Source organism: Hibiscus syriacus, unplaced genomic scaffold (assembly GCF_006381635.1).
Source record: "Hibiscus syriacus cultivar Baekdansim isolate YM2019G1 unplaced genomic scaffold, ASM638163v2 tig00112491_pilon, whole genome shotgun sequence".
Taxonomy (NCBI): domain Eukaryota; kingdom Viridiplantae; phylum Streptophyta; class Magnoliopsida; order Malvales; family Malvaceae; genus Hibiscus; species Hibiscus syriacus.
The window spans coordinates 1-18653 of record NW_024063344.1 but is presented as its reverse complement, the minus strand read 5'-3'; the positions used below and the strand labels follow the sequence as shown (position 1 = coordinate 18653).

The following is an 18653-nucleotide window of genomic DNA, read 5'->3' as shown; positions in this document are numbered from 1 at the left end:
ATTAAAAATAATACATAATTATTTAAAATCAAAACTCATGCATGCTTAAAATTAAATGAGCAACCAAATAACCAAAATTAAAAGCATTAAGCTTAGAGGTTACCCATTCCTTTTTCATGTGTGGCTAGAGCATCTTGAATATCATCATCTTCATCACCATTGCTCCCACACACTTACAAGAGACATTCATTTCGATTTTGGTATCCAAATTGCTTTGGATCCTTGGACGTTAGTTTCAATGCCCCTTGTTCCTTTAGGAACTCATACTTGACTAATTTTAAAACGTTTTCCTTTCTTCAAATGATAAATATGTTCGAAATGACCATGATAATGATAATGTGAACATATTATCATTATTAAACTAAATGAATTATTTAAAATAATTTCTTTTTCCTTTTCATCAAAGAATTTTTGGTGAAAAGACATCATCAGCGAAAACCCATCGTGTTTCTGATTTCCTTTTACCTCTGCTTCATTTCATTTTCAGATCTCTTTCTCAAAAAGCTTCAGGTGACACCTAAACAACCCATTTATTCCAATCCACCACCATTTCTCCAGCCTAAAAAATGTAAAACAAATGTCGATGTAATATCGGAAAGTATTCGTTGAATCTAATAGAGTTTTTAGAGAATCCCAAATTCTTTAATCTCCATTCACTCTGAAACAGAAACGCTGATGGAGAGTTTCGGCGCCGGAGATCTGTCAACAATAGGCGGCATAGCCACTGTTTCTCTTCTTCATTCTTTCATTCCCACCCATTGGCTTCCATTCTCCATTGTCGGCCGTGCCCAAAAATGGACCCTTTCCCGTACCCTTTTCGTCAGTAAGTTCCATTTATCTCACTATATATGCTTTTAGATCTCCAATTTGCATATGCCCACGCCCAGATTTTAGAAGAAAAGGAAGAAAAAACACTTTATTTTCATTTCATAATTTGTCGTTTCTTTAGTTCTTGGGACCATAATTTTACCATGCTTAAATATCACAATTGATTCTAATATGTTGATTTGCAGTGGATTTGCTTTCTAGGTTTCTTTAATTTGAGCAAAGCTAAGATATTTTATTGCAGAAAGTTAAACATAAGAGAAGCAAATACTATTAAACGTTCAAACTCCTTTTTGGGCATTGCTTTGATCATTCTTCTTTATCTTTGTGTTATTTGTTTATGCGCAGCCGCGTTTGGAGCGGTTTTGCATGTAATATCCACTTCGGTTCTTGGTATAGCAGCCATAACTATGGCGAACACAATTGCTGGTGAAGAAACAGTGCATAAACTCGCTTCGCTTTTGCTCATAGTCCTTGGTGCTAGCTATATTGTTGTTTTTGTGTGGTAAGGGTGGTCACAGTCATTCTCATAACCAACCCATGGAGAGAATGGCAGTAGCCGGCCTTGTCCTTGTTCCGGCGTTGTCTCCTTGTGCAACCACTCTTCCTGTGTTTCTAGCTGTCGGAAATTCTTCCTCCATGATGATACTTGCCATTCTAGTGCTGCTATTCAGGTATACATGACAAGGGATTCTAAATTTTGTGAATCGTGTTTTCAATTGGTATAGCTTCTTCAGTTATCCCTAGACTGGTGTTAGTAGCATGCAATTAATTTTGATGTATGTCTCCATCATTCATATTAATTTCAATCTCTTTTTCTTCTTGGTAAATTAGAAAATGAGAGAGAGTCGTGGTGCTATTTATTTACTATGTATGTTTAGCAGAAACTTAGAATACCTAAGGGCATGGGGATAGAGACTGATTTGTGCTATAATAATGAACTGGCGGCAGATATCGGAAACCCAGTAGACTATTGAATTACTTTTAGACATAAATCATCTTTTGTTGTGCTGAGCTAAGTACTTCGTTTCTTGAAAACAAATTGCTTGATTTTCATATTCTTTTCATTAGCATCTACTACTTTACTTGGACTAAGATGTTCGCACTATACTTATCTCTGCCGGCAATAATTTTCTATAACTGACTCCATCTTCAACCTGTAATCTACGCTGAAATTCTTAACGTTAATTGGTAGCAATAGCTTTCTTTGCATAAGATTTTATATTATGAGGAACTGATTTGAGTTGGAGAAAATTTACTAGAAAAGTGTTCTATTTGATTATGAGAATTCAGTAGCTCTTGTTTGTGTTTCACACGGGATATTTTGAATGTCAATAATCTACTGGAATACTAAAGTTCTTGTTAATCAGACAAGATATTGTATAGATGGCCTAGTCTGCTATAAGCCTATAACCCCGGCTTTACTTGCATGGCTAACTTAAGCTGACATTGGGTTTGCAGCACTATAGCTGTGATGACCTCGCTGGTGGCTTTATCCTTCTATGGTGCTAGCCAGCTCAAGTTTCGTTGGGTGGAGCGATATGACAAAGTTCTTGTGGGTTCGGTGCTATGCTTGGTAGGGATCTTAACACTCATTTTTCACGATCATGATGGAGACAAAGGCTTGCATGGACATAACGTGCACAGGAAAATCGTTGGTCTTTGAGTACTGCAGCATCCCGCGAGCATATATTTTGGTTAGAGGATCCCATCATCCACTTTAAAATGTTCGTTGTGCCATAAGTGGATTACAAGATTGTTCTCTTCTTGCTAGTCAGTCTTGTCTGTGTTTATGGTATGGTCACTTTGCCAGCAATGGTCGATGTTGTTTTGTTCTTAACGATCACTTACATAGATCACTGTTTCTCAGATTATCTATGTTTTCTCTAAATAACCTCACTTTATATGTGAATTTCTAAAGCAAGATTTACGGCGAAGTTCATTGTCATTTAAAGACAAAAAATTCAACGAAGGGACACGGTTTCTTCTTCTCATCACTTTTGTCTGGAAGTGCAGTAGCTATGGTACCCAATGAAAAAAAAACACCCTCCCTTCAAGGGCATTTAAACAGCCTCAGCTAATGGTGCTTATTTTTCATTGAAGGATGTCATTTTTCACTGAACAACATCGGCAAAGTGAAAGAATTGAGCGACAAACTTTCCAATCATGAAAAGAAAGGTTGATTATTTATAAAATTCAAGCTAACCCTTGAATTTTTATTACAAAATAGTTTAAAAAAACATGATTTGTTCGGTAATAAGAATTATTTCATTCCAGTTCACTCTTTGGGTCTTAAACTTTTATAAATTAGAATGGGTTTTTTGATAAATTAATAGCTGAAATCAGAAGAAAAAAATGTAGTAATAAATATATGGATCATTAATGGTGGAACAAAGTTACATGGAAGATACTTAGGTGAAAGCTAGCAAAGAGAGTAATAAAATATTTCAACCTGCATAAAAAAAACTAAAGTAAAACAGTCTTGGGATTAATCAAAAACTCGACCAGCTAATTAGTTCATCAATTCATTGCATGTTACTATGTTTTCTTCAATGAAATAATTATCTGATTTTAAGAACCAGTCAACACCCAGAAGCACAAATCATTGCTTTGTTTTCTTACTTCTTTAGTGTTCTTCATTAAATGTGTCTGCAATTTACGACCACATTAAAACCCAGACCACCTAACACATTTCGTTTCCACACACACCTCCCTTAGGCCTTATCTCACTCTTTAACATGGCCTTTCCTCCCTCGGTCTCTGGTCTTTCCCTGCATCTTTGACCTTCTCTTTACTTAAATAACTTCCCATCTCAATTCATTTTGTTGTACTTTCTTTTCAACTTCCTAAGCCACTTCAGGATCAAGATTCTCACTTTAAGGCTTTTAGCTACCCTTTTTCCACGGTTGCTCTCTTCTTTCCTTGTTGCCAAGCATTTTCTTCTCGCCTGGCTCTCACTCTCAGGTTTAGTTCTTTCGTGTGATGTTAGACTCTTTTTATGATATAGCTGGCGCTTTTAAGCTTGTTTCACTTGATTTGGGTTTCAGTTTATCTCAATGGACATGGGTTTTGAAGTTCATTCATTGGCCCCTTAGATTAGTGTAAAAAGGAAGCATCCTTGGCTTTTGTAAGTATCCCATTGTTGACATAGTTGAATTCTTTCAGTCTTGAACTACATTTTTGTGTCGTCTTTTTAGCTCATTTCAGCATTGCAGCTTGTTATAGAAGTTCTCTATAGCTCCTGTTACATTCTGATATATTCACTGAGATTTGTGAGGGTGGAGGTTTGGGGAATTTGTTTTGAAGGAATGCAGAGATTCAATTTTGTATTTTTATTGTTTCTGGTAGTGACTGCATTAGCCCAATCTGATTTTGAAGCACTTTTAGAGCTCAAGAAAGGAATTGAGAAAGACCCTTCTGGTAAAGCTCTTGATTCATGGGACTCGAAGTCCTTGGCATCTGATGGGTGTCCCAAGAATTGGTTTGGCATCACCTGTGATGAAGGCCATGTAGCTTCAATCACTCTAAATGACCTGGGTTTGGTTGGAAACTTCAGTTTCCCTGTCATTGTTGGTCTTAAGTCGTTTAGAAATTTATCCATTTCAAGCAACCAGTTGACAGGGACCATCTCAAACATTGGCTCGATTCGGTCTCTCGAGTTTTTGGACCTCTCGGTTAATGCCTTTCATGGGGTTATACCATCAGGCATTGTCAATTTAAAAGATTGGTTCTTCTGAATCTCTCTTCAAATAGTTTCGAAGGCACATTTCCCTCTGGGTTTGGCAACCTTAAGATGTTGAAATATTTAGATTTACGAACAAATGGCTTTTCTGGGGATATCATGAATCTTATATCCCAATTGGAAAGTGTCCTTCATGAGCAGCAATCGGTTATCTGGTTCACTGGACTTGGGGCTTGGAAGCTCTAGTTTGGTTTCTTCGATTCAGTATCTAAATATAAGCCAGAATTTGGTGGTTGGAGAGCTCTTTGCTCATGATGGAACGCTGTATTTCGACAGTTTAGAAGTTTTGGATGCTAGTAATAATCAGTTAGTGGGAACTATACCTTCTTTCAATTTTATAGTCTCTTTGCGGATCCTTCGGCTTGGGAACAACCAGTTGTCAGGATCATTACCGGGAGCACTTTTGCAAGTAAGCTCCATGATCTTATCCGAACTCGATCTCAGCCTTAATCAACTTGAAGGTATTTTCTCTTTATTTCATAACTTCAGTGAGCAATTGTATCTGTCAATGTATTGTGCTATTCAATCCTAGTTTGCTTTATATCATAAATTTTACACTGCATTGCTAATTAAGTAATGTGCAGTGCAATGGCATTCTTGGAGCGTCGCATTATGCCTCTGTACCTATAACATATGCTTCTTTTCTTCCAGCTTTCAGAAAACATCATAGTCTCCATATCTTGAACTAAACTAGGGTAGAAAATATATGTTTTCCTTTTCTGGCTTCCTAAAACTGCAAACAAGTTTGCCTCGGATCATTTGAGAGATGATCAAACTAACATGGTAGCTATGCAACATGACAATAAGTTACACTAAGTGTTTGAAAATAGTATCACACCTTGACCTTAAATGTAGTTAAAATATGTAAAAAGAAATTTACAGCTAGCAAGTGTATTTCATATTATTTATCTTGGAGGTTTACCTTTTACATTGTTTCGTTTATCAAAAATTAGTAGGTCCTTTCTATCGATTCCGTATGTGTAGTTCAAAGTCGATTCTTTAAGGTTTCATATGCTGATTACTTCTGGTTCCAGTCTATTATATTTTCAAACAATTTTTTTCTTCATGAATCCACATCCATGCAGGGCCAGTAGGAAGTATAACCTCATCAACTCTAAAGAAGCTCAACATATCATCAAACAAACTCTCGGGGTCCTTACCATATAGGATAGGGCATTGTGCCGTCATAGACCTCAGTAACAACATACTCTCAGGGGACTTGTCAAGAATTGAAGGCTGGGGGAATTATGTTGAAGTTGTTGAACTCAATTCAAACTCTCTGACTGGGACCTTGCCGAACCAAACTTCTCAGTTTTTAAGGCTGACTACATTCAGGGTATCAAACGACTCATTACAAGGTGTGCTTCCAGCAATTTTAGGTACATACCCAGAATTAAAGGTCATCGATCTTAGCCTCAACCACCTTAACGGATCTCTCCTTCCCAGCCTCTTCATGTCAACAAAATTGACTGATCTCAATCTTTCAGGCAATAACTTTACTGGTTCACTACCTCTTCAGGACATAAAGAACATGCCTTCCATAAGTTCTGCAGAAAATTTTAGCCTGGTGACTCTTGATCTGTCTTATAACTCATTAACTGGCAGCTTGCCCCTGGAAATCGCCAAGTTCCATAACTTGGAGGTTCTTAACCTATCCAATAACAAATTCGAGGGTAGCATCCCTGATAGTCTTCCTAATGAACTGAAAGGATTCAATGTGTCTTTTAATAATTTCTCTGGTGCTGTACCTGAAAACATGAGGGGATATCCCAACTCATCATTCCATCCCGGAAACTCCTTACTGAAGTTTGTTTCTTTTCCATTGTCGCCAAAAGGTTCTTCCGACCTGAATTTGAAGGCTCACGGGTCTCAGCTGAAACCTGTCACCAGAATTGCCATGATTGTAGGCTTGGTTGGTGGTGCTGCTATAATAGCTCTTGTGAGCGTAATGATTTATTATAGGAACAACTGGCAGGAAACTACAAGCGAGGGCCTGAAAAGAAACAGCATCAAAGAAACTGTACATCAAGGAGAGTATTCCCATTCTTATACATCAGCACCTTACAGAAGCAAGGATTCATCCTCGTCTTAAATGACCCTAAATATCTTGGTCATCTCGAGTCCACAAGAAGAGATGATGGTTTGGCTTCTCCAATGTATATATTGTCGTCTTCAAATGCATCTCCACCAAAAGACCAATTTCCATTTGAGAGTTCGAATGCACTAAAGGTTCGTTCTCCTGATAAACTGGCCGGGGATCTGCATCTCTTTGATGGATCTCTGACACTGACCGCAGACGAACTTTCACGTGCTCCGGCTGAAATTATTGGAAGGAGTTGCCACGGTACATTGTATAAAGCTACACTTGACTCTGGTAATGTAATGGCTATCAAATGGTTGAAGGAAGGGACGGCAAAAGGTAAAAAGGAATTCGCGAGGGAAGTGAAGAAACTCGGGTACATCAAACACCCAAATTTAGTTTCTCTTCAGGGTTATTATTGGGATCCCAAGGAGCATGAGAAGTTGATCATATCAAATTACATAAATGCTCAATGTTTGGCGTTCTATCTTCAAGGTAAGATGAGAAACCAATTTGTTGCCTATGTTAGGTGACAGTTTCCGTGCTGGTCGAATTTCCAGGATCTTGATTTTCTTTCATATTCTGCATTGTTAATAGTCTAGTGCACACAAAACTGCATGAATTATCATAGTTTAGGTACAGCAGAGTTCGAAACGACTTTGTAACAGAAATATAATTGATGAGTCTAAATCTGGATTAATATGAAAGATTGTAGGAAATATAGAAGAGAAGTACACAAAACAGTACTGTCTTATTGTTATATTAGGTCATTTGATTCTGTAGATTGAACTGTATTCAGGAATGGAATTGCATAAGCCTTCAATCTTGAATACTTTCTGTTTTTCTCATGATATATATATATATGCACCGCAGTTTTGAGTTTCACAATTAATGTTTCTTAAATTCTTCTGCAGAGACAAAGCTAGGAAAACCACCGCCCTTGTCTCTGAACGAGCGGCTTAGGGTTGTAATAGATGTGGCTCGATGTCTGAACTACCTGCACAATGAGAGCGCAATACCCCACGGCAACCTCAAGTCTACAAACATTTTACTAGAAACTCCAAATTTGAATGCACGCCTCACTGATTACAGTCTCCATCGGATACTGACGTCAGCAGGCACCGCTGAACAAGTTCTGAATGCAGGTGCTCTTGGCTATCGCCCCCCTGAGTTTGCTAGCTCAAGCAAACCATGTCCATCCTTAAAAAGTGATGTATATGCCTTTGGGGTTATACTAATGGAGCTTCTAACAGGAAAGAGTTCGGGAGAGATAGTTTCAGGGAGCACAGGTATGGTTGATCTAACTGACTGGGTGAGGTTGTTAGCATCGGAAAACCGTTCCAGTGACTGCTTCGATCCTATGATATTGGAAAGGGATTACGTTGAAGACACGCAGAGAACGCTGGATGGCATGCTACAGGTGGCTCTGAGATGCATCCTACCGGCACAAGAGAGGCCCGATATGAAATCAGTTTACGAAGATCTCTGGGTAATCATGTCACAGAAAGGTAAACAAAAGGGGTTATAACCGCGTAGCTTAACTACTAAACCCCCATTTATTGGTTCTTTACTTCCATTCGTGTAGTAAATATCATTCGGATAGGGTTAGTGGGAAGGAATAAAGTTTCAGATGGTGGGTTGACCATTCCTTTTTAACCCTTCTTTATGACTGTAACTTTAGGTATATTCTTCATTCGACTCATTCCATGTAATACAAGCCTTCTTATACAGCCCTATGTTTCTTTACATTTTACCTCATATTTCCTAATCTTAAACATTCTAGTGGAACAAAGAACACAAGAGTTGGTGGAGATGCCTTTTGCAGCCCATCTTTGAACTTCCTAACCACATTTATAGGTTCAAAAACGGTAGGCTTAATTTAGTTTCTGTGGCAGGCATAATGAAGAACATCAACCCAGGCTATCAGGTTTGAGAATGTTTTGGGGCTTTTCAATTTGTGGGCACTGAGCAAGAACAAAAATATTTTGCCCTCTTCCCATGCCTAGGGGTGTTTTTCGGGAGTCGATGAGTTGAGAAGTGCTTGACTCAAAAACTGTTTCATTCATCTGACTCGATGTTCGATAAAATTTCACTCGATTCATGCTCGTTAAAAAAAATCATTACCCGGTTATACTTTTTATTTGTTGAATTCGTTAGAATTTTTATCTTTTTTTAAGTATATGTAAAATCTAGTTCTTTTTAATATATGTAAAATCTATTAATAGTATATAGAGCTTAATATAAATATAGTTTAACAAAGAAAATCAAAATAGTTATACCACCGTCACTCTTGGTGAGCAATCTGTAAATTTTTATATAAATTCTAATTGAGTCTTAAATATGCCTTTGACTGAGAGAGTCATTCATAAAGGTATGTCCTGGACTGTGGGAGCAATTACTGAACTAAACTTTTTTGTGCCAAAAAAAAAAAAAAATTAAAAAAGTGTGTCAATCAATTTCAAATTTTAAACTCCAAACTAACAATTTACAAACCCAAGTACACCAAACAAACATATTACATTCAAAGGAACAATTAAGAAACATCAAATTAACATATTACAACTATTCTTGAGTTGTCAATACATAATTAATCTTAAAATTGAGAAAATCAACATCTTAAGATAAAATAATAAAAAATTAACGATATGTATGTGAATTTATCGAGTTGAGTTAGATATTTTTCGATTCGATTTATTAAGTTCTTAAGTCGAATTCGAGTTCTAATCAAGTCAACTCGAGTAAAAAATTGATCGAATTTTAATTAAATTAAACTCGAACTATTCCACTCACTTAATATTCCTATTCATGTCGCTCCAATCATATTTTGACATGATATATTAAATTATATTACACTAACATTTGTTTACTACTCTAATTGGTGTCGTGTTTCCTTCTCATTTTGAGTAAACCAAGTAACCAACAGAAGAGGGAATTATGTCTGAATATCATTAACGGTGAAACGTGCCTCTCTTGTCATTTTTCTCAACTGAAAATTTGTGAATAAAAAAATAATATATTTATCCCTCAAAAATGAAAATTGGAAAAGGGGCCCAATGCCAAGTGGCACACGTTGAATTCTTCCACAGGGAGGAACAATGAAAAGCGGCAGATAAAACCCAATAATGAAGAAACACGTACGCCAACCACACATCAGATAAGACGCCATTTCCTGACATTTCGCTCTCTAAAAAGCAAAATAAATCCCTTTGATTCATTCATCATACTGGCCAGCTCTCCAAACCCTTTATTCTTCTATCAAGTTATCAGTATACGGCACCAGAAGCATTGAGCAACGAAAATAAAAGCTTGTTGGACTTTTGATTTCTCTTTATTTTCAGGTATGTTCTTCCATTGTTACATTTTTTTTTCTTGCATGTTCAATCTTTAAATTCGACTTCTAGCTGGTTATTGCCGCGTTTGGTTCGATGGAATAGTCATTGCATTACGAGTTGATTCAGTGTGCCAAAGCAATGTAACCGTTTAGTTCGCGGGAAAATATTATCATTAATTTGTTTGTTTCTTTTATGGAAAGTGCAATGGTTATTGTAGAGGAAAGTGACTTTAGTGATTAAGATTACAGTCAATTTACACGCCCCTGTTTTAATGAAATCCGGATATTTTCCCCCCTAAACCGCGTAAATCTTTAGTATTTAAACCTCTGCTTTCTGTCTCTGACAATCAAAACACTGAACTGCCGCTTTCTCCATCTTTCTTCTTATAGGATCTACTGAGTTAACATCGCGATGGCCGAACGAGTCCACCCGGCCGATTCTCCACCCACCTCCGGCGAATACCCAACTTCAAAAGCAGCAACTTCGTCCCCCGAGAAACCTGCTCCACAACCTGGAACTTACGTCATCCAAATTCCCAAGGACCAAATCTACCGCGTCCCTTCTCCGGATAACGCGCGCCGCTATGAGCATCTATCCAAACGGAAGGCTCGTCGGAGTAGCTGTCGCAGCTGCTGTTTCTGCTTGTTGATTACCGTCATCGTCCTACTCCTCGTATCCGCCATTGCTGCCGCGGTGATTTACTTCGTTTACAAGCCCGAGTCTCCAAATTACTCCGTCGAGAACGTTGTCATCAAGGGATTCAACTTGAATTCATCATCTCCGATCTCTCCTGAATTCGACATCACCGTCCGGGCACACAACCCCAACGACAAAATTGGCATTTACTACGATAAAGGCAGCTCCGTTGAAGTTTACTACGAAGACATTAACCTCTGTAGAGGCGGGTTGCCAGCTTTTTACCAGCCGACGAATAACGTAACGGTGTTCAAAACAGCTTTAAAGGGCTCTGCAATTGAACTAACAAACGGCGCGCTTAGGGCTCTTTCCGACCAGCAAAACAAGAGAGCGGTGCCGTTTCGTTTGAAGCTGAGAGCGCCAGTTAAGATCAAAGTGGGTCCTTTAAGACGTGGAAAATTAATGTTAAAGTGACGTGCAAGATTACGGTGGACAGGTTAACGGCGGCGTCCAGGATTGTATCAAAGGATTGCGATTATGGAGTTGATCTCTGGTAAAGATTGTAGCAATTGGTACAGTTAGAGTGTTTGGTTGCAGGGATAGTGCGCCATGAATGTAATATTTTATTCTATATACATAGTAGTGGCATACATGACAGATTTTCAATTAAATAAATTTATAAGATACGATTTATTTAATTATTTTTCTATAAAAAGATTGTAATTTCAAAAGTGTAAAATTTCAATTTGAATGCAGGAATTTATATATATATATATCGTTACCAAGAAAGATGCATAGTGTAATGTGTTTCATGACTTTGATGTAATATTTTTTATATTCATTAGTATTTTATTTATTGGTTGATTAATTCAAATTAGATATTATAAAAGTCTATATTAAATGTAATTTTCGTAACTTAATTTATTACATTTACAATATTAAGATTCATACTCTTAGTTTTGTTTAAAAAATTTAATATCTCATCTTACTGTAATAACTAATTATTGATATGACTTAATGTAAAATATATAATATGAGAGTAATAATATTCTAATAATGTTTTTATTTAATGGCAGAAATGAAGAAACAGAACAAGAGATTTCAAATAAAATGTGGGGTTAAGTCATCTTCTAACACCTAACCTATTGGACCTGGGTAATTAAATGATGGATTATAGGCTCAAACCCAAGTATTCCCTCCTAGGCTACTTCGCCTACTTTTATGTATAAAAACTTCTCAGCCCTACCAAGCCTTTCATCTCCTATATGTATAGTTTTAAATTTGGGGAGTACAATTTGATTTCACTCGAATTTTTTTTTAATTTAATTTAATTTTACTCATGATTTTATTCATTTTAATTAATTAAAAAAATCAAATTCAAGTCAAGGTATAAAATAGAGCTTGAATAACTTGAACTTTTAGTAATTATTAGATTGATTTTCAAGTTCGAGTCGAATCTTTAACTCTACATGATATAATATATATTACATATGAAAAATAAAAAAAAAACCAATATATATATATGGTTATAGAAAATCGGTTAAACTAAAATGAAATAATATCGTAACATTATAAATATTTACAGTTAAATTTAAACAAAAACTCGAACAACTCGACTAGAAAAAAAAATCGAAATAAAGTTTAAACTATAAAATAAGATTCGTCAATTCAACTAATTCGAAATATTTAGACTCAAATCAACTCAATCGAATACTCATCTCAATCTTAAACCCTAATCAACCCACTCTCCAACTCCGCCACCGCCACCGCCGAACCACCGTCACCCGCCTCCTCGATCCCGCAACAACAATTTTGAACTTGCTCTTGAATTCTGTGTAAACGTAGGTCTGAATTTTTTTTATTTTTTTTTTGGAAAGGATGTCTGATGTATATTTAAATATAAATATACGATTTTTTTTTATCAAATATGAATATAAAATTATGACATAAGAGTATTATATTATTTTAAAATTTGATTATCCTCAATCATCTGCATGTTCGTGGTGGACATCAGATCCGCATTTGAACAACATAGGTTGTATTCGTTATGGTTAAAAGGTGAATTTTATTTGTTATACAATTTTAATTATTATTTTTAAAGATGATTGTCGTCACGTGTTGCCATAAATAATTTAAAGATAGTAAAAATGATTTGTAGGTTTTATTTAAGATTTTCTTTTAATTGAAAATCATAATTTGTTGTTTTTATCTTGTTTCCCTTGTCGTTTATAATTATATCTTTGACCACACAATGATAAAAGAATCAATCAATCGTATATAATTTTTGTAGACAAATTCTTGAATGCCCAAGAAAAATGACATAACCATCTTAAGAAATCAATTCTAATTTAAGACATAAAGTACGATACTTAAACTGTAATCCTATATTAAATACACAAGAAAAAAAGACAAACCAATTCTAATTTAAGACAGGAAATATGATATTTACACTATAAAATCTTATTTTGAATGCACAATAAAAATCAATTCTAATTCAAGATAAAATGTATTATAATACCTTTTTAAGCCACAAAAATAAATTATAATACTCCTTTTTAAGCCACGTACCATGGCCATGTGATCTTGGCTTTGTATGAAAGAAAGGACCCAAAATACTAAAAGGGGAGATGAATTTTGCAGATAAAACCTCATATGCAACATATACATAGATATATATATATAAAACACCATGACGCCAAGAATATTTGGATCGTTGCCCCTTTTTCCTTTGGGTGGAAATGAAATATTTTATTTCTTGGCTTTTGTTATTTTTTACTGAAATGGGGACCATTGAAAAGAAAAGTTCCAAACTTTGAACGAAGCCAAAGAAAGCCGACCCACCAAACACTGGCACACTTGGCACAAACCAGACCGGTTCCATCTTCCACCAAAGACAGGATCCTTAACCATCTTCTTTGCATTAACTGCTGAGGGATGAACAACAAGGATAGGTCTACACTAAAAGACAAACAGTTTCCATTCAACACAACCTGTCAACTATGTACCCATTACAGGACAAAAACACTCAGAAGCCTACAAAACATGAGAATGGTATAACCTGATTAACAAGTGAAAATGGAAGGGGAAGAAAAAACAGTGACAATACATAAAACTTATTTGGAAAAAGTAGCATCCTATGTAAATCAATAGCAGGATTATGGGCTTTTTGTTTTATTGAAAGCCTAATATGAAGACCTGCTAAACTTGCTAGCTTCTACAAGCATTAAGAAAAATACAAAAACCAAATAAAAAAATGTGGTTTGTAGCTAGTTCTGTGTAGAAAGACATTAGGGGAAGTAAAAGGTAGATCTTCCTGCAAGAAAACTGTGGTGAGCTGCCAAATGTGATCAGAACTTTGTTACTCAATACCAGAATGGACCATCCTGCTTCAGCATGGTATCCACCCCAGCTGCTTGTAGATCCTCCTTGGAATCAAAGAAGAAAGATCAAACGGAGAACCAACACATCATCTGGAAGCTGTTGTTATTGTGGTTGGTCTCGGACGGAGGATTCAGAGCTTTAAAATGGTCAAATTGCCCTTCCCCTTGCGAAAATATCTGATGGTTACGAGGCATGCTGGATTCCCCGAAGAAATTTCCCCCCACCATGACTTGACTGCCGAAGAATTCATCCTGTTGCTGTTGCATTTTTCGGCTGAAGGATATTTTGACCTTCGGTAACTAGATTGATTCCAGAATTCATGTTCTTGTTGCCTTGCATGTTGTTCTCATACATTGACATGAGCTCGCCGATCGTCTTTTGCCCGTCTTCTGGAACACCAAGTCCTGATAGGTCATAGGGTGTTGTAACAGATGTAATAGATGGTGCAGCCGGCTTGGATGGCGCGAAAGGTTGAGGGAAATTGACTGGTTTCACTTCATTCACGTTAAAATTTGAACCACCGAACTGTCTGGAGGAGTTTCTGTACGGACAAGTTAACTGATGATTGTCCCTGGCAATCCTGTCATGAAATCCCATGCAAAGTTCATTATAAGGGCACTGCAGGAATTCACAAGTGTAGATCTTGTGGTCCATCATGTTCAAATCATCAGACGGTTTCCTCTTTCGCATGAAATCCAGATTATTGACAACTCCAGTACTAGGATATGATTGTTGTTGAACGGTCCTCATTGTATTACCCAATTGAATGCATTGAGATTCCCGGGTTTAAGCTCTTGCACATCGAAGTTCGGCTCAACTTCAGCCCCTTCAACATCATACTCACTGCAGTCGTTGAGAACAAAACTCCCACTTCCTCCACCCGAGGACAGTGGTGGCAGGAATCAGGGTAGAGCTCTCGTAACAAAGCCTCCTCCTTGTTAATGATAGCAAGCCATGTTGCACTCTCCTTTGCTGTCATCTTGTCCTGCAAGCACTTAGACTGCCTTACGAGCTTGCGAATCTTGGCAATATCAGGCGACATATGCTTGATTACTGCCGTGAGAACCCCAACTTTCCAAGCTTTCTTCAAGTCATGAGGTTTCTTATAAGGAGGAGGGACTTGATCTTTGGGCATTCAAGTTGTGGCCACCATTCCTCATTGCCAGTAGGCCACCATGGTGGGGGAACACCTTTCTCTAAAGGAAACCGCCTCTGGGGGATCACAATGCTGCATCAGTGCAGACAAAAGAGAGCCAAGCGTTGTATCTTGAAGTTCTTGCAAGGTGTGCGGGATCGGGCCAGTGGAGTTACAGCCATCGTTCTTGCCAGAAACGAATTATCTGCCTGGTACTTGGCAATAGCAGCAGGACCATTACGATCAAACCGGACTTTATCCTTCCACCATTCTCGAAGATTGTCAGATGCTCCAGTTACCGGTTTTCCCTTTTCCGGAATAATCCCTAAACAAAACCTTGAGCCTTGCAAACCTCCATCATCTTCAACATGTACTTCAATATCCCATCCTGGCCCTGGACATCTTCTTTCTCCTCGCCTGTTCTTGGGACTGACGCTGTTTGGCGATATCAATCACCTCCTTGCCCTTCTGCTGTTCCTTGAGCCGTTTCAGCCGCATTTTGTCCCTCCACAACCTCTTCTCAAGTTCATCGACATCAACCTCTTCATCAGAAAAATCATCCTCTACTGCGGCCTCTACTTCCATCCGCTGGACCGCCACATCTTTTCCCCAAGGGGAGCACATAAGAATCCATATCTCCACAAATACTCATCTCATCAAACATCATCATTCCAAGATCGGATCCGACTCCCAGATAAGTCTGAAACTTGAAGGAATCAATAAGCCTGCACATAAAAATAAATAAATCGGTTAACAAAACCATGCAAGTGCCGTTAATTTCCCAGATAAAACAGCATCATAAGAAAGGTGAAGTGATCAAAAGACAGTCTACACATAAATTTAATATCAAAAATGACTGCAACAATTTAAAACCCTACAACTTCACCGACAACATGACTGACAATTCAGTTAAGCCAATGCCATAAAAGCATAAACAAAGATGTCGAATTCCTAAAACCTACGTTAAGACATAGACTATTAAGTGGTCCAAAAACAAAAGATTGTAAGAAAATTGAACATATCAAACTAAGCCTGATCAGCTACATACTAATTAGTTATCAAGACATAAAAGAGACCAAAAACAAAATCTGATTCATAATCTTAAATTAAGGAATAGTCAGATAAAAGTCAGATCTCCGGACAACTACGGTATTAAAAATAAAAAAATAACTGAAAATAGAACCAAACTCAGATTCATTGTATCTGATACAATCAATGCTTCAAGTTTGATAATCGATTAAAAACACAATAGGAGAGTAGAAATCCCAAAGATAATCAAAACTTCATACATTCAATCAATAACAATTTTTTTACCAAGCAGTAACTAAAACCCAAATCAGAAAAGAAGAAAAGAAAAGAAAAAAACCCGGAACCAAACCTCAACTTTATCAACCAATAATGAAAACACGATATGGATAATTATCAGAGGAAATCAAAACATCAAATTGTTATGAATCCACATAATAAAAAAGAAAGAACCGATATCAGAGAAGTGGTAGAAAACTCCATATAAAGTACTAAGATCAAGTAAGACATATGGAGATCCACTCAACCAAGTCCAAACTGACTTACCAGTAAAAACAAAAAGAAAGAAAGAAACCAGATTTTGGCCTATTCCACAAAGCTCATACAAGTCGATACTGCAAGAAAATAAGAAAATGGATGTATAGAGAAGGGAGGATGGGAAGAAGGAAAGGAAATGAATATTTATCCCTTTTTGAGGTTGTAAAGAGGAACTTTTCTGGTACCCCAAACGAGAGAAATATTAAAGAGAGGGTAAGAAGTGAAGGTGGCGGCTACCTGGCTACCTGTTTGGTGATTTAAAAGCAGAGTGTGTGTGTGTGTTTGTCATAACTGCTAGGGATTTGTAAAATCAAATATATATTGAAAAAATGTAATAAATCATTTGCATTGATTTATCTAATTATATTTATTTTAATTTTCTATCATCTGAAATTTTATGATTTACTATAATCATTCTTTGTTATAGGATTTAGATTCTTTAATCAGTAGTTAGGTTTTGTTGTATTTACGTTTTATATATTTTTCCAGACGTCGATTTAACTTAAAAATTGTTGATAACTATCGATAATTTTTTGAATTGTTAACAATTTATCATAATTTTTTAAAGTATGTATGAGATATTGAAGTCGTCATACTGAATAACTTTCAAAAACATGCATAAGAGAAAGACTTTACTGAATGTTTGACAGCCACTAAATAGTATGGATTTTACTATAATATCCCTCAAATTTTAAAATAAATCTTTAATCTTTTTATTTTTCACAATATTTACCATATGCCCTCCCCTTTTTAACTCTCAATAAATAATTCATATAATCAAACAATTATGTCATTTTTATATATTATTTTTTAACTAGAGATATTTCTTCTGTAATTTAATTAATAAAAAATAAAAGATGAAACTTTTGTGAAAGCATGAACCTATAAAACGTTTGATATATATATATATATATACATAATATAAAACAACTTTGTGAAAGATGAACCAATTAATTATTAATAATTTTAGGAGGACGAGGAATATTATATATTTTAAAATTTAGTAAACAGGTGTATCAAAGAAATTTTAATTTTTTTGTCGTAAATAATATAGCAAAAAATTAAAATAAATAATAATAAAAAGAATAAAATGATTGGACCAGAAACAAATTAACGCATGGTTTAGTCAACAGTATTAGTTTATTCCGTTGCTTATGTTAAAGGATTAATAGAAAATGGTAATCTTGTGGAGCACTATTTTGACACGTACAACATATATCCCTCTTTTATTTACTATTCTTCTATGCCCATAACCAAAATCCAAGATGAAGGCTGAGCCGATAAGATCCATTTCCTACGTTTTTTTCCCTTCTTTTTACTTTAATAAATTTGAATAAATATAAAATATTATATGTTTAGGGGGCGATTGGTTTGGGGTATCTTACATTATCGGGGAAATGGAATGTGATTCCCCTGTTTGATTCGCAAACATTCTCAACTCCCGGTAATAAGTTATTTCCAACAGTGATATTTTGGGGTATATTGCCGGGAATGTGATTCCCCCTTCCCTTAGGTATTGTTACATTCCTGGTGTTTTTGATTAAAATACCCTTAAATTTTTTTTTTCAAAAATATTCTTCTTCTGTCGTTGAATAAAAAAAATCCTACAAATGTTAAATTGTAAATTTATCCTTAAACTATTTTAGATTTACAAAAAAAATCATAATTAGAATTTTATATGAAGTTTAGGGTTAAAATAAAATTTAACCCTTTCATTAAAACCTATCTTTTCAATTTTGTAAAAAATTTATATAAATTTTATGAATTTAAAATTTTTAAAGAAAATATATAAATTAATTATAGTAGAATTTAACTTGTTAAAAATAAATATATAATAATAATAATTTGGTAAAATATACATTCCAATAATCTTTTATTCTTTTAACAAAACACTGTAATCTTATATTCATGCTAAAAGAACCAAACACAACAATGCAACATTCACATTAATCTTATTCC

The 18653-nt window shown here is 35.8% G+C and overlaps 1 protein-coding gene and 3 pseudogenes across 1 annotated transcript; 3 read left to right on the top strand and 1 right to left on the bottom strand.

The window, feature by feature from the left end:
* The first annotated feature begins 675 nt into the window (after positions 1–675).
* Positions 676–2665, top strand: LOC120180186 (annotated as a pseudogene).
* A 1137-nt stretch (positions 2666–3802) lies between these two features.
* On the top strand, positions 3803–8222 carry LOC120180205 (annotated as a pseudogene).
* A 1842-nt stretch (positions 8223–10064) lies between these two features.
* On the top strand, positions 10065–11267 carry LOC120180227 (NDR1/HIN1-like protein 13). The gene is given in 2 exon segments (XM_039185606.1): positions 10065–11048; positions 11051–11267. Coding segments are annotated over 2 exon segments (780 nt in total). The 5' UTR covers positions 10065–10390; the 3' UTR covers positions 11173–11267.
* Positions 11268–13813: 2546 nt separating this feature from the next.
* LOC120180239 lies at positions 13814–15801 on the bottom strand (annotated as a pseudogene).
* Positions 15802–18653: the final 2852 nt, after the last annotated feature.